At 50.2% G+C, this 21,002-nt stretch overlaps 7 protein-coding genes across 9 annotated transcripts; 2 read left to right on the top strand and 5 right to left on the bottom strand.

Annotated features, from left to right (window-relative positions):
- Nucleotides 1-31: 31 nt before the first annotated feature.
- On the bottom strand, nt 32-2,758 carry LOC120952689 (myosin-G heavy chain). The gene is made up of 3 exons (XM_040372147.2): nt 576-2,758; nt 342-499; nt 32-267 (listed from the first exon to the last, which is right to left on the bottom strand). The coding sequence occupies exons 1-3, from the start codon at nt 2,347-2,349 to the stop codon at nt 142-144; spliced, it is 2,058 nt and encodes a 685-aa protein (XP_040228081.2). The 5' UTR covers nt 2,350-2,758; the 3' UTR covers nt 32-141.
- A 714-nt stretch (nt 2,759-3,472) lies between these two features.
- Nucleotides 3,473-5,286, top strand: LOC120952690 (protein Notchless). The gene is made up of 3 exons (XM_040372148.2): nt 3,473-3,745; nt 3,815-5,094; nt 5,178-5,286. The coding sequence occupies exons 1-3, from the start codon at nt 3,596-3,598 to the stop codon at nt 5,188-5,190; spliced, it is 1,443 nt and encodes a 480-aa protein (XP_040228082.2). The 5' UTR covers nt 3,473-3,595; the 3' UTR covers nt 5,191-5,286.
- Nucleotides 5,219-6,193, bottom strand: LOC120952692 (U6 snRNA phosphodiesterase 1). The gene is made up of 2 exons (XM_040372149.2): nt 5,850-6,193; nt 5,219-5,786 (listed from the first exon to the last, which is right to left on the bottom strand). The coding sequence occupies exons 1-2, from the start codon at nt 6,034-6,036 to the stop codon at nt 5,245-5,247; spliced, it is 729 nt and encodes a 242-aa protein (XP_040228083.2). The 5' UTR covers nt 6,037-6,193; the 3' UTR covers nt 5,219-5,244.
- Nucleotides 6,194-6,982: 789 nt separating this feature from the next.
- Nucleotides 6,983-12,103, top strand: LOC120952693 (GTPase HRas). Its single transcript, XM_040372150.2, has 5 exons — nt 6,983-7,104; nt 7,475-8,588; nt 9,462-9,602; nt 9,788-9,903; nt 10,028-12,103. The coding sequence occupies exons 2-5, from the start codon at nt 8,450-8,452 to the stop codon at nt 10,202-10,204; spliced, it is 573 nt and encodes a 190-aa protein (XP_040228084.1). The 5' UTR covers nt 6,983-7,104; nt 7,475-8,449; the 3' UTR covers nt 10,205-12,103.
- Nucleotides 12,104-14,137: 2,034 nt separating this feature from the next.
- Nucleotides 14,138-15,266, bottom strand: LOC120950063 (39S ribosomal protein L47, mitochondrial). Its single transcript, XM_040367801.2, has 3 exons — nt 15,071-15,266; nt 14,727-14,994; nt 14,138-14,655 (listed from the first exon to the last, which is right to left on the bottom strand). Exons 1-3 carry the CDS (start codon nt 15,163-15,165, stop codon nt 14,212-14,214), a joined length of 807 nt encoding a protein of 268 aa, XP_040223735.2. The 5' UTR covers nt 15,166-15,266; the 3' UTR covers nt 14,138-14,211.
- Nucleotides 15,267-15,404: 138 nt separating this feature from the next.
- Nucleotides 15,405-19,430, bottom strand: LOC120950062 (pyruvate dehydrogenase phosphatase regulatory subunit, mitochondrial-like). 3 transcript variants are annotated; one of them, XM_040367800.2, is made up of 5 exons: nt 18,471-19,430; nt 17,526-18,369; nt 16,667-17,451; nt 16,388-16,578; nt 15,405-15,833 (listed from the first exon to the last, which is right to left on the bottom strand). In XM_040367800.2, exons 1-5 carry the CDS (start codon nt 19,092-19,094, stop codon nt 15,578-15,580), a joined length of 2,700 nt encoding a protein of 899 aa, XP_040223734.2. In that variant the 5' UTR covers nt 19,095-19,430; the 3' UTR covers nt 15,405-15,577. The 3 variants fall into 3 exon arrangements, with proteins under 3 accessions (XP_040223734.2, XP_049461805.1, XP_049461806.1); XM_049605848.1 differs by having other exon boundaries at nt 16,679-17,451; XM_049605849.1 differs by having other exon boundaries at nt 16,388-16,563; nt 18,471-19,429.
- Nucleotides 19,431-19,714: 284 nt separating this feature from the next.
- Nucleotides 19,715-20,876, bottom strand: LOC120952108 (putative glutathione-specific gamma-glutamylcyclotransferase 2). Its single transcript, XM_040371227.2, has 2 exons — nt 20,466-20,876; nt 19,715-20,388 (listed from the first exon to the last, which is right to left on the bottom strand). The coding sequence occupies exons 1-2, from the start codon at nt 20,667-20,669 to the stop codon at nt 19,912-19,914; spliced, it is 681 nt and encodes a 226-aa protein (XP_040227161.2). The 5' UTR covers nt 20,670-20,876; the 3' UTR covers nt 19,715-19,911.
- Between the last annotated feature and the right edge of the window lie 126 nt (nt 20,877-21,002).

The raw sequence follows: 21,002 nt of genomic DNA, 5'->3' as shown, positions 1-21,002 counted from the left end.
CGTTTCGATTCGCTTCTCGTGGCTCAATCTGTTCATTACAATCGACACAACTTTATTGGCTTTAAGTTTTCTCTCCGCAAAGTTCACCCGATTCACCCATTTCACCAACAAGCCGATCCCGCGGGCACAGGAAAAACACTCCTACGAAATCAAATAATCAAGCGCTTTATGCTTATTGTTGCCGAACTTCAGCAGTGCGTCCGAGATTTTCTCTCCCTCGAACCCCAGATCCAGCAACTCACTCAGCGGTATAAGATGTTCGATTATCTGCAATTCCAATTGAAACGGGAGGAGTAACGCATCCGATGGATAAACGCAGCGTGAGCGTTTGCGCGATTTACCTTCTTATCATCGTTTCCAATTCGTTTTAGCACCCACACTACCCGTTCGAGTGGAAAGCCCATGGAGCTGATGCGCTTCACTGTGTTCTGATCCGGCTGCGTTAGCTGATTGTAGATAGTGTAGTCCACGCCGCTTCGCTCCCCGGCATTGCTCGATACTGGGGCAAGAAATGGGAAGGGCAAATGTATATGTCAACAACGAGATTTGTTAAAACTTTCTTTCTTTCAACCTACCAGCATCTTGTTCGCGCGCAGTCTGACGATCGGCAATCGTTTGACTATTGTTCCGCGTTCGTCGCGTCGCCGAATCCTGCACGTCGTCATCCAGCTGCCGCATAATGTCCGGGACGCTTCTAGACTTCGATTTGAGGCCCGCCACTGCATCCGGACCAGCTGCAAAGCTGCCGGCGGTGACAGCGGTAGTATAGATGGAAGAGTACGCTGTTGTTGCTGCAGCTGCCGTACCGTCCGATGATTGGTGAGGATAGTGCGCGTAGTAGCCACCGGTCGTGCCCGTCGCCGGTGTGCTGGTGTAACCGTAGTTCGGCGCATAGGTCGACGTGCCACCACCACCGCTGGTGCCGCTCGCCATGGAAGTGGACGGTGCAGTAACGACGTACGCGTGCGGCTGCTGATATCCGTACGTGTAGTTGGTGACGGTTGGTGTGTAAGCGCTCGGGTTGCTACTGCTGCTAACGGCCGGAACCGAATGATGGTATGTTGGGCTCGCATAGTTCGACATTCCGTACCGACTCGTATCGACGGTGTTTGCCGCTGAGTAGCCGGAAGCTGCCAGCGGTGTAGTTTCGTATTGGTTGCTATAGTTACTGTACGCCTGCTGGTAAGTGGTGCTGTAGGGCGAAGGAAGATAGTCGGCCACAGCGGCAATCGATTTTTGAGCGGCACCTGGCGGTTGCTGGTACTGGGCCGGATACATCGAATACTGTTGATTCGTGCCGTACGCCGTACCATACGGATTGGTCGCAATTGGAGCTGGATTTTGAATTACCGGTTGTTGCTGTTGTTGCGGATGCGATTGTTGTTGTGGCGGTAGCTGCCGCTGTTCCGTGGCTGGTAAAGCCGGTGACTGCACATTGGCCACCGGTTGCCGATTCGTATCTTCCACCTGCTCTTTCGGGGTTTCGCCCGTGTCCGGCCTAACCGCTTCACTCGCTGGGCTGGTGAGCGTAGTGTTTTGCTTCAGCACTTGCGCCAAAATATCCAAATCGTTGATCGTACGCAGCTCCATGTTGTCGAACGGGCTCGAGGTATCGTTCTCAAAGTCCGAGTAATTGATTTTATTATAATTATTATTGTTATTATTATTATTGTTGTTGTTGTTGCTCCCAAATGTGGCATTCGGCGAGGCGGCCATTTCGGTCTTTGGAATGATAGTGGTGCTGGTGGCTTTCGCGAGTACATTTGGGTTAGCAGCGGGCGCGGCCACAGCACTGGGTACTGTGTCCCGTATCACAGTCGGTACCAGTATCGAGCTTAGCTGGCTCATATGGTCGAACGGTTTCGCTTGAGCGGTGGTGGTGCGCTCGTCCGACGACCCGGACGGGGCAGATTCATCGTTCTCCTCCTCGTAGTCGTCTTCGTCGGACCCGTTCGCGATCATTCGGGCAGCTCGGGCGGGCCGCTCACCATCCGCATCGTTATCATCGCTCGCGCTGGACAGCTCGTCCGTGTTTGGGTACGAGATTTGATTGAGCTTTCGCTTCTGCTCCGCCTCGATCATACGCATCCGCTCCTGCTCCCTGGCCTGCAGGCGGCCCTTCCGCTCGTAGCGTTCGCGCTCCCGCACCGCTTTGCATTCCGCGATACGCTTAAGTACCGTGTCCTCCAGTTCGCCCTCGTAGCGTGAGTCATGCAGCACCTGCCCGACATCGTATTGATTCAGACGGTTGACAACCCCCTGCGGCAGCACTATCTTCGGCGGCGGTTTAAACCGTTCCGATATTTTCACCGGAACACCATCCATGTAGTTGGGCGGACTGTGGGACATCGCGTCTGCTGCTGCTGCTGCTGCTGCTGCCACTGCTGGCGCACCCACCAAAATCACGCAAAACCCTACCCTGCTCTACCGTGCTTCCATCCGAGCGAGCACGACCGAGAAGCAAATTAAATTATCATACATCCTTTGTACACCGTCCAGCACTGGTCGTCGTGGCCTTCATATTTTTTGTTGTAGCGAGAAGAACCTGCATCAGTGGCCACAGCGTTGCAGTACGCAAAGCTTTCTTTCTATCCAGCCAAAACCTTGGGTGGATAAGTAAATTTAACTGAATGCGATATTCTACAAACGAAAACTGGCGAGAAACTGGATTAAACTTTCACTCAAAACTCATCAACACAGACAGAATTTTACGTTGGAATGAAAATATTTTCTTCTCTTTTTGCTCAAGGTGGATTAAAAAATATCAGGTGGTGGACTCTAGTGCATTTTGACAATTCGTCACTTGACGTAAGGTCCCCAGGATTCAAACTTTGTTTACATTTATTAAATTTGTTCATAGAATTTATCTACCTCATTTTTTCGATTAAATATTATTTAAAAATATATTTTGGACTTTGCGAGTTCTTATTAAACATTAGAACATAGATTCAAGTGTGTTTTTTTTGTTTTATTACGTGAATTTATTCTATAATTCATTGTGATTTCGACATTTTTGGAGATAAAAATTAAGAAAACCATTATTTTTTCAATTTTCACATTGATTCCTTATTATCTACGAGCCGCATGGACAATTAACGTTAGATTAGAACTCATACTCACATGATTTTAAATTTCGTGCATGAACAAATCATCAAATCTTTTGTTAATAGATCTCATTTTTTCGATAAAACCAATAGACACACAAAAATGCACATAATAACAAAGAAATCTGTTCTATTTGCTATGCTTTGTGTGCGGAAACCAATGGTTAACGGTTCAAAAATGACGTAAAGTCCCTCAACTATGGCGACCCCCCAAAGGCCCTAATCCACCACCTGATATTTTTAATCCACCTTGCTTTTTGCTGTTCTCCAAAAAAAATACACCCAAATGTCATGCAATATGACATGCCCATTGTGCAAGGTGCATAGATGCTGCGGTGCGCTCTGTCAGGCGTGTTGTGACAATTGTAAATAACAAACACATTTGACATTTGTCGACTCGTGATTGTGCACGCACGTGCGGCGGAGCATATTTTTGTACGAGGCTTTTGAATACTTTTTAACATTAACTTTGTGTAGTACTGAGCACGACGATGGAAGTGGAAGAAAACGAACCAACAACGCGCACGGTGCAGGCCCGGTTCGTGTCGGACGTTGGAGAAGAAGCGGGCCCACCGTTGGCGCTGCCGATCAACGTCACCAAGGAGCAGCTGGAACTGATCTGCAATGCACTGCTGAAGAATGTAGGAAGGAATGCAATCGTGATCCTCCCAGCACTAAACCATTGTTTTTGTATTCCTTTTCTTCTCCAGGAGCAACAAACGCCGTACCTGTTTTTCGTGAACGACGACGAGATCAAGGAATCGGTTGAGCAAACCGTCGACAGCAAGCGACTCAATGCGGAAGATGTGCTCGACATCGTGTACCAGCCGCAGGCCGTGTTTCGGGTGCGGGCCGTGTCGCGCTGCACCAGCACCATGCCCGGCCATGCCGAGGCAGTCGTTTCGCTCGCCTTCAGCCCGAACAGCATACATCTGGCTAGCGGCTCGGGCGACAAAACGCTACGGCTGTGGGATCTGAACACCGAGACGCCCCACTACACGTGCACTGGCCACCGGCAGTGGGTAATGTGTGTGGCCTGGGCACCGGATTCACTGAAGGTGGCGTCGGCTTGCAAGGCGGGCGAGATTCGCATCTGGTCCCCGGACACAGGCAAGCAGCTCGGCAGACCGCTCGTGGGCCACAAGAAGTGGATCAGCTGCCTGTCCTGGGAACCGTACCATCGCAATGCGGAGTGCCGGTATCTGGCGAGCGCGGGCAACGATAACGATGCGCGCATATGGGACGTGGTGTTGGGCACGTGCGTGAAGGTAATCGCTGGGCACACAGCGGCTGTCACGGCCGTCCGTTGGGGAGGTTCCGGGCTGCTCTACACCTCGTCCCGCGATCGGACGGTCAAGATGTGGCGAGCGGAGGACGGCGTACTGTGCAAAACGTTCACGGGCCACGCGCACTGGGTGAATAATTTGGCGCTCAACACGGACTACGTGCTGCGGACGGGCCCGTTTCACCCGGTGATGGACAAATTCAAGATGTACGGGGACGGCGCGGATAAGGACGCCCTCAAGCAGCTGGCGCTCGAGCGGTACGAGCAGGTGTGCCCGGACGGGGTGGAATCGTTCGTCTCGTGTTCGGACGACTTTACGCTGTATCTGTGGCGCGCGAACCAGAAACAGTTCGTGACGCGCATGACCGGCCACCAGAATGTGGTGAACGATGTGAAGTACTCGCCGGACGTGAAGTTTATTGCGTCCGCTTCGTTCGACAAATCGATCCGGCTGTGGCGGGCCGGCGATGGGGCGTTTATCTGTGCCTTGCGCGGTCACGTGCAGGCCGTCTACACGGTGAGCTGGTCGGCCGATTCGCGGCTAGTGCTTAGCGGCAGCAAGGACTCAACCCTCAAGGTGTGGAGTGTGAAGGAGCGCAAGCTGGTGCAGGAGCTGCCCGGACACGCGGACGAAGTGTACGGCGTGGATTGGGCACCGGACGGTTCCCGCGTTGCTTCCGGTGGCAAAGATAAGGTGTTAAAACTGTACGTATTGTTTGTGGGAATGCAGATCGAGAGCTTTTACGATGTTATTTTTTTAATTATTTCTCCATTTTTCTTCCTTTTAGGTGGGCATATTAAGCCACAACCAAACACACTACGTCCACATCCATTTCCATACCGCTCGAGTTTATGTTAAATAAGATCGAAATGAAATGATTTATTCCCACATTTGAACCATAGTGTTTTCACTTGCTGGCTAATATCACAATACTCCTCCTCGTACACCCGTTCGAACACGGCCGTGAGCGCGGGCAGCTCTTTCCGCACTTCCGCTTCTCGATCACCCAAACACCACAGAATGCTGACGTGAAATGCCCGATCGGTGTAATACAGCGGCAGCTTGTATTCGCGCAAACACTCATCCAGGCTGGTGACGAGCGTGTTGAGCGCTCCGTACGATTCGTCGGCCACACGTACGCCGAGGAATGTGCGGGTGCGTTCCTCGTTCACGTACACCTGTACGCCGGAAAACTCGAGCCGAAAGCGGCGCCGACCTGCCAGTTGCTCCCGCAGATTCGACACGAACGGGTTGATGTTGTGGTGCCGGATGGTGAAGGTTTTCGTGAGACTCAGATGCATCCGGTCGATTGGATTGAATTCCAGCGTGGTGGTAGCATCGTTGAGCAGGGTTTTGCACTCGTTTTGCATTTCAAGCCAACCGTCCGAGTCGCCATCTGTTGGAACAGTTGTTGGGGACGTTAGTGGTTATCGTCGTCGGGTTGCAAGTCGCTACTCACAGTCTATGAAGACGTAACTGGCCCAGATGCCACGCTCGTGGGGAAAGGAACGTGTTCGTCCCTGGTGTTTGCTGAGGTCCTGTTGCTCATCCGGTTCCGTGTCGTCAGTGGTGCCCGGGATGCAAAGTGCTGGCGAGGGTAACGATGAGACGTTCGCGGTAGTTTTCTTCAGCTTTTCGTTCTCCATTGCAAATGTATTTACGTTCTTTGGACTGAAAGCATTCTCAAGTTTCACTGGTTATACAAGTTTGTACATTATTTGGTATCAGAATCGCGAGAAACGGCAGAAGTGCTTGAATGGCGCCGTGTTGTTTTGGTACGCTTTCGAGCCGGTCGAATGAAATGTCACCCTTCTTCTATTTGAATTTTACCAGCTGAATTGCTGAATTTATTGCATTATTTTGTTACATATTCATACGAATATTACATTTCTAGTGCAATAAAACGATAATTTATAGAAAATTTAGTAAAAAAAATAGCTGTAACCGAGCCTAAGTTTTATTTCTAGCACTCGTATTTGACCAAACTTAAACACCACCAACGTTCATGGTGCTCTTCGAAAATGCATTTATAAACCTTGATGTTATTGTGCGAACACGAATTTTCGGTCCAAAACGTCAAACTTCGGGCTTTGCTCGGCAGTGTGGCCAGATTTTTGTTCTAGGGGATTTTTATCCAACGAAGAATTGAAATACTCATTTTCCCTGGCGACTCCCTTTTCTCGGGGCTCGAAGCGGCCGCTTAGGACCGTGGGAGTGCTAAATCAATTGCGATTTTATCGATATTTTTTTATGTCAGACAATTCTTTTTGTTCTTTTTTATTTTTATTCCAACGTATGACAAAATCCCGTATAAAATTTTATTAGAGCGTCCGATTACATCGCATCTCATGAAGTACAGACCCGGGCCTTAGCTGTCAGTGTTGAATTTATGGTTTTGGTCGCAAATGATTTCCATATATTTATATGAAATATAATGCATTATATCACCTGAGTAGTAGTTTCATGATTTTTCGGTAGGATAAATGAAAAATCGGTAGTTTTAGAGTGGTCATCTGTGAAACGGTAGACATATCAAAAATCAGTATTTCTGGTCACTCTGTTGGTCGGTTCCCAGGTTTACACTGGACTCGAGTTCTTAACACGCCGACGCCATTTTCAATGAAATCGTAAAAGTCGGAGACACTGCACGGTCCGTATGTAGAAGTTCTTTGGCTCTAAATTACACTGCATTTGGTGTATTTCGTGCTGCCTAGGTAAGTTACCAAGTGTGTTGTAGGAAGAGTGCGCAGCAAATGCCGTAGTGCTTGTGAAAACGCTAACGAAACAGGGCCAAAACAAGGCAACCTATCCCTGCTGTTCGGTGCAGATTTTTGTGCACAGAGAAGATGCGATTTACCAGCAGCCGTAGCAGCAGCATCATCATCATCATCATCATCACCATTGTCTGAGTAAAATGCACAATAAGCCACCTCAGAAATGATTAGCTGCCTGCGGTCTAGCATGGTCCCGGCCATAGCATTGTGATGTGTGAAGAAGAATTTGTTTTGCCATCACGCAGCCCGTAGTGCCAAATATTCAATTTAAGTTACGCTAACAAATTCTTCCCATCATCATCTTCCGCAGGGCTCAATTCTAGATCCGCACACACACCCGAGCCAAACAGCAGTCAGTGCACACTGGTGTGTAGAGGAGGGCGAAACAAACCGCGCGTGAGCCAGAGCGAGCTGGATAGCTGACGGGTGGTATAACAAGTGAGAGAGAAGCCAACAGAGAAAGAAGTGTGCGTGCGTATGTGTGCGTGATAGAGAAAAAGAGAGAGAGAGCAAGAGCACAACGTCGAACGACGGGCGTTGTACTTCATCGTCGTCATTGTCATTATCGTCATCATTGTCATCATCGGTCATCGAGCAACCCGATCGCAGTCATCGCAGGCTGGTGTGGTGGCTGGCGAAAATTGCAAAGAATAAAGGAGGAGAGAGAACGTAGTGCTAGCAACAATCTTCTTCATTCCCGTGTCAGCAACAAATCAAGTGAGCATCGTTTGGCTCAGCCGTGTGCGTGTGTGTGTGTGTGTGTGTGGTAGCTGCAAGTGTGCAAACTACAGTGACGTGAGTGAGCCCTGCTCGGAGTGCACGGGAGAAGTGTGGAAGAAGGCGAGACCGGCAGGAGTTGTGCAAGTGTCATTAAAACGGTGATACACATCAAGTACAAACAAAAATCCCCGAATTCCAACGAGTCGTCCTTTCACGCCCAAAGGGTCATTTTGGCAATAGGAAGCGGCAGTGGTGTGTTGTAGTGAGCGAAATTTTCCATACTGCGCGTGTGGTGCTAACTAAACTAGACGGCCAAAGGGTGCCAAACTCATCTACATCATCACCGACATCATCGTCATCATCTGTTACCTGGCCGAGGCACTGGGGAGTTGGTTGCTACAGCCACGCCGCGGTGTGCTTTGTTGAGGAAGCATTTTTCTCCGCGCTTTCCTCCGTGTGTCGTCGTCACCGTGCGTGCGCCTGCTGAAAATCGAAGCCGCGAACCACCTCCACCACCACCACCACCACCACCACCACCACCACCACCACCAATCCGGTCGGTACGATGACGGAGTACAAACTAGTGGTAGTAGGCGCTGGAGGTGTCGGCAAGTCGGCACTGACCATACAGCTTATTCAGAACCATTTCGTAGATGAGTACGATCCGACAATTGAAGATTCCTACCGGAAGCAAGTAGTTATAGGTAAGTTTTGGATTGTTATTTTTAGCACTGCGAAAAGGGAGCGGCGGCGGCGGCGGCAGCAGGTGAAGGATGAATGGTAGGGAAGGAGGAGGGAAAGTATGTACACAAATGCAGCTCCCTCCCCCTTCTGATGCCACAGCGAAGGATGGGAAGCAAAAAATAGGATTGAAATAGAAAAAAGCATATACGCAAATTAAACGCAAAGGTATTGTTGCGCCAATACAGAGAGAGGGAGGCTCACTTGTACAGCAATAATATCAATGTATGGGTTGAATTTCATTGAAAAATGTCTTAATTTTATAACGACTTTTGCAGTTTATTAAATTGCAGTTGTTGCTGTTGCTGTGGCGTCCCATTGTGCTCGTGTATTTATTCGATAAAACTTCAGCACACAGTATGGAGCACCAACACCACTAGTCTTCCATTTTTTGTGTTTACTGCATTCATAAGCCATGAATCAGCGAATCAAGAGTATCTCGGCTGGTGGTGCGCTTGCATGGCGTTTCTCACATTAATTGAATTCAATTAAATGCATGCATTTATTCTTTTCTGCATGCCGATGATGATGGTGATCTCTTACTCATCGGTGCTTTTCTCTCTTGCTCGTTTAAAACTGGCTAAGGCCGAGGCCGAGCAACAACAAAAAAACACATGAAACTTCCTAGAAAACGATTGCGCGCCGACTACAAACCGTCGCGTGTTATTGTATCTGCCTAAGGGCACACGCGTATCTAATCTTATCGCTAACCAAATTCTAATAACCTTCCACCCTTCAGCTCTTCTCCCGCTGTTGTTGTAGTAGTTGTTGTTGTAAAATCGCATCCAATAATTCAATCGTTCCGCATCGTTGCCGTTTCTTTCTTCCCCATTCAGATGGCGAAACGTGTTTGCTGGACATTCTGGACACAGCCGGTCAGGAGGAGTATTCCGCGATGCGTGATCAGTATATGCGAACGGGTGAAGGATTTCTGCTAGTATTTGCTGTTAACAGTGCCAAAAGTTTCGAAGATATAGGTATGTATGCGTGGCTGCGCAGGGAGGCGGAATGCCGGCGGTATTATTAGCACCACACAGTGGGCTGTGTGTGTGGTGGGGACGCAATGGGGTGTCTTCTGTTTGTTTGCACACACACACACACACATACACGCACTCACACTCACGGATTTTTTCTTCCATTTTCTCATACCTCCTTACCCCAGGAACCTACAGAGAACAGATTAAGCGCGTTAAAGACGCAGAAGAGGTGCCGATGGTGTTAGTTGGCAACAAGTGCGACCTGCAAGCGTGGGCAGTGGATATGAACCAGGCCAGAGATGTAAGTTTCCCCCCCCCCCCCCCCCCCCCCCCCCAAATCGCTCCGTAGCACTGGCGTTTATGCCAATGGTATTATACTCATGGTTCCGCTCCCTTTCCAAACCGCGCTTCTTCTTCTTTTGTAGGTGGCGAAACAGTACGGTGTCCCGTTTGTAGAAACCTCCGCCAAAACACGGATGGGCGTCGACGACGCGTTCTACACGCTAGTGCGCGAAATTCGCAAAGACAAAGAGAGGGGGAAGAAGAATCGAAAGCACCACAAACTGGTATCCAGCAGACGATTCAAGTGCCAGCTGCTATAAGGGGCCGCTTGAAAAAAGGGATCACCGTACGTTACCACCCTCTCTCCCCTTTTCTGCCACCGCAAGCTAGCAAGCCAGCAGCAGCAGCAGTAATACAGTATGTCCGCGCCTCGTTTTCTAATATTCGACTTATTCAATTCGATACGTGTGTAAGAGATGGCCGTAGCAAAACAAAGGAAGCAGAGGTAGCAGCAGTAGCAGAACACGGCAAGCCGCCTATTATTGAGCCTGGACGTTGTGTCCTGCGTTTCCGGTGCATCGTCAACCCTGTGCTGCAGGGCCCCACACTATTTCGCTTTGGTCGCCAGGGCACAGGGTAAAGCGCGAAATGCTTCATTCGAGCAGAGGGTAGAGTTGGAAGTTTCACACGCACACACATCTTTTAAAACGCCGCCAATCGCCAACCGCGTTTCGCAGTAGCTAGATAACAACATTCGGCCAAACCAACTCGACGTGCGACGAGGTGGTCGCAGGGGGAGCGTTAAAGGGAGAGAGGTTCACCCCTCCCCCCGGGAACAGGTGCTTCCAGTGGGAGGGGAGGGGAGGGGCGAGGGGGATTCGTGGAGCGTTCGTTCGTAACATTTAGCCATTTTACCGTGATTGATACGCACAAAGCAGATAGTTTCGTGGTTACAAATTTAGCAGCAGGAGTTTCATTTGCCACATAAAGTGTGGGGTCGCGTTAGGGAGCGGCAGTGCAATGCACATGTTTTGAGGGGGGAGGGTGAGGGTGGGAGTTGGGGGTATACATTTTGAAGCGGGAATCTTAGAAGAGTCGCATCCAACAGTGCGCGCTTTAGACTTGTGGATGAGGGAAAAAAATAATTCCGCTAGTATATACCTGCATTGAAACGCGAAAGGTGCGGAATGTGGACGGCTGAAACTTTCTCCCTTCTCTCCCTCTCACTCTCTCGCTCTTTCTCCCCGCTAATTCTCTCTGGCAAACATCCTTTGCCGGCAGTTACGATAACACTAATGTTACAAAACGAAGAAGCAGAAGAAGGAAAAAAATATAACAAATAAGAAGAAACAAGCTGGCGATATGTATAGGCAATGTTTGTATCTAATCTTTGTACCCAGCAACACGGGAGCTAACGTTTCTTCACTTGTCTGCCTGTAAAGAGCGCCAAACATAAGGAAGGGGTGGTGTAACATTAATTACGACCATTTAGGTAATCTTAGATATCTCTTTTGCTCTTAAACTCATGTGTCTACTATCCGAGGAACGAACGCGTGTAATGAAGTACGAAAGTATGCACGAATTTGCGAAATAATCCAAATGCTTTTTTTTTCTCTGGATGATGATGAAGATGTTGTTTGTTGTTCCTTTACATAAAATCATCCGGACGGTGGTAGTATAGGCCAATGGTGTGTGCGTACGCGCGCGCAAGTGTGTGTGTGTGTGTGTGTATGTGGTTTGGTTAACCTGATGCAAGGACGATGCATTTCACAAGCAAACATACATAGAAGAAGCAAAAAAAATTACGACTCACTGTCCGGAGGACGAAAACGAACAGCTACGGTAAAACATTCACACATTCACTGTAACACACGCAAGCACACACACACACACCACGGGTAGGGGATACGGTAAGGACGACCGGGGCGAGGTGTGCAGGCTAACCGTTATGCCCGGGTTGTGCAGAATGCACGGATGCGTTTGAATAGATTAGTAAGATTTCTAAAAGAAAACCCGCCAGGCAGTGCTCCGACGTGTGTTAGATAAAGAGAATTGAGACGGGAAGCAAACGACATACATATACACACACATCTACAGACACGCAATCCATAAATAATCCGATATTTTAGGTTTTAATATTAATCGAACCATGAACGCGAAAAGCAGATGAAAAAAAAGTATGACAGTAAACAAAACAAACACAACAAAGTTGACCTTAATTACATCATTTACTTTTCGTGCGTTGGCTGACACTAATAACTCTCCACTCCCAGCAGCAAGAAGGTTCGCTCTACTCGCTTCTCGTATGATGCCGGATCGTTGGTATCGGTTCCGGACGTGGATAGCACAATTACAGCTTTACTATAACTATTACATACGAGGGAGAGAACTCAACAGATGGGATGGGGCGGGATAGTGGTTTTTGGCCATAGGGGTACGATGTAACAAAACTGACGTGGTATTGCTTATGTCTGATTTGTCGTTGTGTTTCGAATCGTTCCTTTCACACTATCACAATTGTGTTCAAACAGTGCTCGGGGGCGGCGGCGACATGGTACTTGTGAAGAACAGGCCCAAACCGAACATAGGTCTTTTGCGGCCACTCGCACTCGCGGTGTCGGTTCGAAAGAAACCCACCCCATCTTTAGCTGCACATTCAAAAGTTATAGTATGTCAATTTGTACAAAACACATCGGAATAATTGTACCCGCTGCTACCACCTACCCCCACACTCGAGGCGGGAACTCGGGACCCCTTTGGTATGATTGGTATTTTGTTCGTCGTGATCGTTTAGGACTGCCCTTTCTGGCTGCACTCAGTTACTCCAGTTGGTATAAAGCAATGTTTTAGAGGGGTGAGGGGGAAACAATGTGTACCACAAGCATGAACCGCGAAGGTAGAGGGAAAGAATCTACTGTAAGTAGGAGCAAAACACTCAGGCCGCTTTGGGGCCCCATGTGCACGACACATGCCAGGTGCGTTCCAATGGATATAGGAATATTATGTGCAAAAATTCAACTAATGGCAACAAAGGTAACGTGTACTCATGAAAGGACGTGGACGGAACATAAGCTGGGAGGAATATGGGCGTGTGGTGGTACTTTGCCAGAAAGATTCTGTCCATGTGTGTGTGTGTGTATGTGTGTGAAACCTCTGCAGAAATCTTTCAGGGTTAATCATAATATTGAGATATATATATAAATAACAAAAATATGTGAACGTTTTGCAATCTTCAGAAAATGTGTATCTAATCCGCATACCACCAAAATGGCAAACGCAAACCACACAAACGAATTATATACTAAACACATACTGCAAACCTGGGCTGGATAGAAGGAGGTGAGAAGAAATGGGAAGAGCCGGCGTGTGAGAGAGAGAGAGAGAGAGAGAGAGAGAGAGAGAGAGAGAGAGAGGAGCAGAGAGAGGATAGATTAAATTTGTAAAATTACAACAAACAAACAAAAAGCGATCAATACTACTCTTTCGAGACAAGTAAAAACGAAGAATTGGAGGAAAACAAGAAGTGATGCTTTGTCCGCAGTAGGTAGTACACACGCTTCCCTGAAGGGTGCAGGTGTATGGTAGAGCGATTCCTGCTACATCTTCTGACTTTCAAGTTTGTGTTCCGCAAGAGCAGAACAGCACACAGGAGTTTGGTTGGTGGCTGTACGCAATACTACATCCTACCAAGCTCACTGTTTTACCTACAGTAGTTCAAGCTGCAGGACAAATGGGCAATGTCCAATGTGGTGGATGGAATGAACGCCGCAGGCGAAGGCTTAAAGGGGTTTATTTGCAACGGCCAGTGATTGCAATAAGCCCAGAGCAGTTGCACTTTCCATGCTTTTCCATGAGGAATGGAATGGATCCTCTCAACCACCACCGCCCGTACCGGATTGTTCATTGTCATGGTGTGAAGGAAGATCTCTTTAAACAAAACATTGCCTTTAAACAAGGGACAAGACATGTGCGTGTGTGTGTGTTTCCTCTATTTTCTGCCATCTGATGGTGAGGCGTAAGCAGGCGCCTATCATATTCAGCATTAAAAATACAATCGTTCTGCGCTGCATATAAGAAAAAAGAAAAAACAAAAGGACTGTAATTTGCGAACTGCAGTGTGCGGGGAGGTAGCATGTCGCAGGAGAAGGAGTGGTCAAAAGGAGTAAAGATAACAAATAAACAAAAAAAGAATAACAAACTGTATTCTACATTCGGATTTTCTCGCGAACTCGCGAACAACAACCATCGTACGATCGAGGGGAAGGACTGCATGATCGCTTTATTCACCCATGGCGCATCCACTGACCAGAGGGAGCTATTTGAACTATTACGTACTACTGCTGCTGCTGCCACTCTTCACCGAATGGTTCATGCGAATTTTGTCCAGCTTGTACAGCTTCTCCACGTCCACGGTGGGGAAGCGTTGGGCCAGCGTTTCTCGATCGATGTTCGGAAACCGGCGCAACAGATGGACCACCTCGTTGCGTTCCCGGTTGCGCAGCTTGCGCTTCTCGTTGTACAGTCGCTCGCGGTACAGGCGCAGAAATTTCCACACGGCCGAGCCGCCGAACGTGAACTTGTGCCGCTCGTTCCACTTCCGGTTGGCGTACTTCGGTATCACGTGCTCGAACGCACGGTAGTAGAACCGTATGCCGAGCTCGTTGGGCACAACCTTACCGGGTCGTTCGCCCGTCTCGCCCGTTTCCAGCTCGTAGTAGGCACGGTTCCGCTCGCGCACAACTTCTTCCAGATTTTCCATCGATTCCTTTACCTGCGGGGAGGGGATTTATTGTTTAGTTACACCGTTCCGCCTGCACCATTACACAAACACGCGTACCGTACCTTATCTAAGCGCTCCGGGCTGGGGAACAGTTCCATCTTCTCCTTGCACTCGTGCTCCATCGTTAGCAGCATGTTGCGCTCTTTCAGCAGCACGAACCACAGCTGGTGCAGGTCACTGTTCGACTTGATGCGCAGATCGTCCTTCGTCCAGCCGCGCCCGTGCTTTACCTCCTGCTCGCCCCAGTTCTTTTTATCGTCGAAAAACTGCATCAAATCGTGGCGGGGTGCGGTGGTGGAAATCGCCCGCACTGCTGATGGTGCTGCGTGCCTGCAAAAACAAAATGCACCGGTCGGTTTTTATGTAACTTTAGGAGGGGTGGATTTTTGCAACCCCCCAATCGTACCTTTGCAGCGCGGCAAACACTTGCTGTGTGTTGACTGTTGCGAGGCATTTGGAAAGCTGCTGTGAAATCGGAAGAATGTGTTTTAAAATATTCATTTTAGTTTTGCGATTAAACTTTCTGCCAAGGCTTCCGGAGAAGCGAAATGTGTTTTGCCTTGGTATTTTTTATGTTTACGTTCTGCTGACAGCCGTCGCGCGCGGCCTGACGTTTGTGACGTTTCTATCATTGTGCAGGGTTGTATTGCATGTCTGCCTTTCGCGAGGGTTGTGTCGCGGCCCTAACAATCACAGTCGACAGGCCTTTTTCAAATAAAACAACCACTTCGTTCCTTCGTTTCGTATTTTGCTTTATTTGTAAAATAAATTATCTCTTTTTTATTGTGCACTGCTTAACAATATTTACTACGTACTAGTTGCGAGGAGCTGTTTTTGTACATTCACTCAAATCACCCTTAGTATACAATAAGATGTTCGGCCAGGCCGTTTGCATTTCCAACGAAAAAAAAACTTAACTTTTCTGCTGCTTCTTTTCCTTCACAACGGTCGGGCGATAGGATTTGCTCATATCCTGCCGCTCGTTCGCGCTGGCCATTGCCGCCTTCGGGTGGATGTGTTGCGTCAGCCGGAACCGCTTGCCGGCAATGTCGATGTGGTACACCGCATCCTTGTCCATGATGAACTCGGTCGTGATCGTGCGCACCGCGTTACTGTCCGGGCGACTAATGTAGCCCAAGCAGACGAGCTTTTCCGACGCAAATCCATAGCTGGAGGAGAACATCGATTAGAAAGAGTGAATAGATAGGCCTCTTTTACGAATGGGCGATCGATCACCAAACTAGTGATGGGAAAAATGAAGTTTTTGTCGGAATCGTTTCAGGCTAGCTCCGAAGTTTTCTGGAATCGATTCCGAATAGTAGGTCCGGAATCATTACTGGCCCCGAAATTCGCTCCAGAATCGAAATTGGTTCCGAAATAGGAATTGCCTCAGTAATCAGAATCGGCTTCGGAACGGAGTCGGTTTCAGCATCTCCATAAGAATTGGCGTTTGGGTCCAATGATGCTAAGTATTGATAGCCGCAAATAATCAAAATTTCTATTTCAAACCGCAAATAATCAAAAATCAAAGCAAATTCTATTTCTGGAGTTAATCCTGATTCCGTTACCGGAACAAATTACGATTCTCAGGTCGATTCCGATTCCGGAGCCGATTCTGATTCCGGGATCGACTCTGGAATTGACACCGGAATTGATTCCGAACACGGAATCGGAATCGTGTAGGTGCGATTCCGAGCTCCCACCACCACTACACCAAACTTACCCGGCCGAGGTAACGGTGCCGCAAAATTCGTTGTTCCTGTACAGCGGCTCACCACCCCACGGCCACACGTCCTTGTCGATGTCGATGTCCTCCACGTGGAACAGCACCAGCCGCTTCCGCAAACCGTCCCGCTTCTGGCGCTCCAGCGCTTGTCGGCCGATAAAGTTTTCCTTTTTCTTCAATTGGGAAATCTGTGAATCGACCAGAACACAAAAACCACACCCACACACCACACACACACATCATGCAGACGGATACACACATACGAGCGGTACTTACATCCAACCGTACCGAGTAAAACACGCCCGCCTCGAACGGGGTCGTCATGCTGGTCAGCTCGTCGCCCCAGAACGGTATAAACTTGTCGATGCGCAGCAACCGTTGCGTAAGCGTGCCGACGTCGCGCGCCCCATAATCGCGCCCGCGCGTAATCAGCCGATCGTACACGTGCAGCGCGTACTCGGACGGCACGTACAGACAGTAGCCGGGCATGCCGGTGTGCGTGAAGGACATGATCATGACGTCGCTCGCGTAGCCAATGTTCAGCTTCCGGTAGCTGAACGGTGCCAGCCGGACGTCCGAGTTGGACAGTTCGCTCATCAGCAGGGTCGACTTCGGTCCGACCACGTTGATCACGGTGTACATCGAGGTGACGTCGTTCAGCTGGACGGACGCGTCGGTCGGCAGGTTGCGCGACATCCACTCGTAGATGCGCGTCTGCTGCGAGGAAGGCGATATCATGAAGTAGCTCTCCTCGGTCTGGCGGATCAGCATGCAGTCGTTCTCGTAGCCGCCGCGCTCGTTCAGCATCCCGGTGTGCACGATGTGGCCGACCGCGATGTTCACGTCGTTCGCGCACATGTACTGCAGGTAGCTGAGCACGGCGTTGCCGCCCGATCCCGCCGCGTCCGGCTGGATGCCGGGCTTAATTTCGATCTTCGAGAAGGACGAGATGTCGATGATGCCGACGTGCTGCGCGCAGGCCTGATACTCCTTCTCCATGTGCTGGAAGAACTTGGGCTTGTAGAAGCTACCCTCTGGGAGGGTGGGCAGCGGATCACCACCTGCAAACGGGGGAAGCATTATTCAAATTCCAATTCCATTCAAATGCAAATGTTGCGCCCCTAAGTGTACTCACGCCGATAGTCCGCATCGAAGTAGAGCGCCCGCTCGTAGCCCATTTTCGTGCCGAACACAGCGCCCCGTGCCTCCAGCACGCTGTACAGTGGCGAGCAGCGCAGCTTGCGCGCAAACTTGTACTCGGCCTGGTTCGGGTAGAGGATCGCGTACTGGCGGCCCACCACCTCCCGGATGCGCTGCTGCAGGTACTGCCGGTTGTTGTGCAGGTCGAGAAAGCGCTGCACATTGAACGGCAACATATCGATCGTCGGCGTGCCGCTAACGATCCACTCTGCCAGCGCCTTGCCCACGCCGCCCGAGCCCTGCAGCGGGTTGCCGTTCATGCCGCACGCCACGAAATAGTTCTTCACCTCGGCCGACTCGCCAAAGATGAACCGCCCGTCGGGCGTAAAGTTGTCCGGGCTGTTGCGCACCGTCGGCATGCGGAGATCCCGCAGCACCGGCAACCGATCGACCGCCTTCTCCCACAGCGCCGCACAGTGGCCCGGATCGTCCTGCAGATGCTCCTGCCAGGCCTTCGGGATGTCCTTCGTCTCCTCGAACGCCGGCTTGGCGTCCTTCTCGAACCAGCCGACCAGCAGCGACTGGTCGTACTGGCGCGCGTACAGGTTGGAATCGTAGTCGCGGATGCAGGGCAGCAGATTGTCGTCGTCGGTCGGCAGGTCGAGGGTGGGCGTGAGCGCGTAATAGTGCTGGGCGGGGTAGGCCGGCACCCGGACCGGTGGTTTGCACTTGAGGCCGAGCTCGCGCGCCCACATGCCGCTACAATTGACAAAGTACTCGCACGTGATCGTGCCGACGTCCGTTTCGACCGAGTAGACGCGCTCATTTTTTGTATTGATCTGCAAACAAAAGCGGAGGATAAATTAAGATTACACGATCTTGCAGCATCGCTATACTTTTCTCACGATTTTAAACCCCTTGACAGCCACAGCCTACTTACATACTTCACCTGACAGCCCTCGAAGTATTTAACGCCTTTGCGCTTCGCCTCGCTCGCCAGCACCTGCACGACGGCGGCCGGATCGGCAATGCAGTCGTCCGGCACGTACACCGCACCCTGCAGATCGTCCGTGTAGAGGAACGGGTGCAGCTTCCGGGCCGTCTCCGAGTCGATCAGCTCGGCCGCCATGCCGGTCGGCAGAATGTAAGCCGCCCGGCGCTGCAGCGCGATGACGCGATCGTGCGTTTGCGCTAAATTAAGACTGCCGCACCGTCGCAGGCCAATGTCGTGGCCCTGGTCCTGCAGCCGCTGGTACAGCTTCAGGCTTTCCACCACAATGTTGCGCTCGGGCGTCGGCTTGAACAGCCCGATCGTGCCGGACCCGAAGTGGGACGTCCCGCTGCCCACCTTGCTCTGGTCCAGCACGAGCACATTGCTCCACCCGTTGTCCGCCAGGTGGTAGGCAACCGAGTTGCCCAACAGTCCTGCCCCTGCCACTACGACACGTGCCTGACGGCTGACCTGAGGGGTCGCTTCGCTGCTGCCCAGCCGAACCACGGTTCCGCACGTATGATTTCCCGTGGCCCGTGGCCCAGGGACGGTTTTAAGTAGTTTGTTCCACATTTCCACGACTTTTCCGGTTGTGCTGCACTGCTATCTAATCCACTGGCTTCACCAGCGCGAGAGCGTATCTTGCCAATCGCACAATTTCGGGGCTTACATAATGCAATTTAAATCTTCCACCTAGTGCCTTTGGACGGAGCGGCGCGAACTGATCGCGTGCTGTCGCGCGAATTGACTCATTAATAGCAGGCAGGGGTACGCGAGGTACGCGAGATTGTGCACGGTGCGTTGAAAAACACGGTCGGATGCTTCACGGACCGCCTGACAGTGATCGATATCCGATATTATCGTCAGTCAACTGTCGAAGAAAATCTGGTTTTGGCGAGGCACATGCGCAGTTGGTGGATTTTTTTTTTTTTTTCTTGTTGATTTGGTCTCTCGTTCGTGCCACAAAATATCATACTACCGCGTGCAATTCAAGGACGTGCATGTATGTGTGAGAGCCAGTGTTTGTAAACAAAACCATGTGGGATGTTGTTTACATCCTCTCCTCCTTCCCGCGAAGGGTGCTTTTCTCTTTCACTCCTTAAAACGAACCCTCAAGGACGTGCTATAAGATCTATTGAACTTTGCTTTGCTTTCTTTCGATTTTCACATTGCGCACCGAGACATCTTACGCATTTGCAGCTCAATTGTTTAATGTATTGTGCAGCTAAATGTTGGTTTCAAAAACCATACCGATCTGTTGTGAAACATTACCGTTCGCGAAACCATCTAATACGTGTGTGGTGCTGCGCGCGGTAACGGAGACGAGATCACCGGCTAATTATTGTGCACTGCCAGCATATGCACCGCAAGGCTCGTTCCCCACTTCCCACTAGCCTTCCTTACTAGCTTCCGACCGGCTGGTATCCCCATCCGTCGTCGGTGGCTCTGGCCTACACTCACGCTTTAGCAGCAACTGCTCCAGCTCGAACAAATGGTCATCCCGCTCGCCCGGGTAAAGCTGTCTCATCGCTTCCGCCAGCTTGTACACGTACTCCGGGTTTTTCCCACTCTGCCCAGCGGACCCCAGTATCTGGTCCGCAATCTCGTCCAGCGTGTCGTGCAGCCCGGCAAACGATGGATTGTCCTGCGTGGCCACGTACAGCAGTATCGGTTGCGGTTCGTTCAACTGTGCCGTGCACGGCGGGTAGGGATAAAACTTCACACAGTGCCGATCGTAGCCGTTCTTCTCCCGGTGGTCAAGGTGGCTCAGTACCTGCAGCTTCTCCGACGCACCGATACGATAGCCCATGCCCCACACCTTCGATTCCGGGTCGTCCGAGTGTACCAAAGTCACCACACGGCCAGGCTGCAACAAACCAAGGTAAGTGTGTGAGTTATGTTTTCTTTTTCATTTATGTAACTTTCCCACGGATTTGCACTTACCCGGTCCTGTGTGCCCCGATGGTCGATACTGTTTTGGAAGAAGCGCCGCAGAAATCCTTTAATGTAGCCGGTACGCTTCTCCTCGAACGGAAAGTCGGCCTTCCATACGAGCGATCCGTATCCGAAGATCCAAATGTCTTGCTGGCCATCTTCCTCGCCCTCGAACGCCTGCGGTATCCGGTTTCCGTGGGCCGCCTCGCTCATCGTGCGTACAAGCTTTGCGGATTTAAGTAAACGAGTGAAATTTAGCGCCACTGTGGGATGTAGAAGAGAGCTGCCGAAGAAAAACTGTGTGCAGCTTTCTTTGTTGTGGTGGGGGGTTTTTCGCTACGGCCTTGTGTCAAAACGCGAGTCGCTACAATTTGCAAACACCGGATCAGCTGTTTGCTGCGATGGTTGTACATGCGCACTGCGGGCTAGTAAAGGGACAGACAAACAAGGATAGCATTGAAAACGTGTGTTCGTTTTCTCTCAAATAATGAGTAAAAATTCGCGATAAAAACTATAAAATAGCAAGAAAATAATGTATGTACAACG

The sequence above is a fragment of the Anopheles coluzzii genome, chromosome 2 (assembly GCF_943734685.1).
Source record: "Anopheles coluzzii chromosome 2, AcolN3, whole genome shotgun sequence".
In the NCBI taxonomy this organism is placed as follows: Eukaryota; Metazoa; Arthropoda; class Insecta; order Diptera; family Culicidae; genus Anopheles; species Anopheles coluzzii.
The sequence above is the reverse complement of the archived record's forward strand: the minus strand, read 5'-3'. Positions and strand labels throughout refer to the sequence as shown.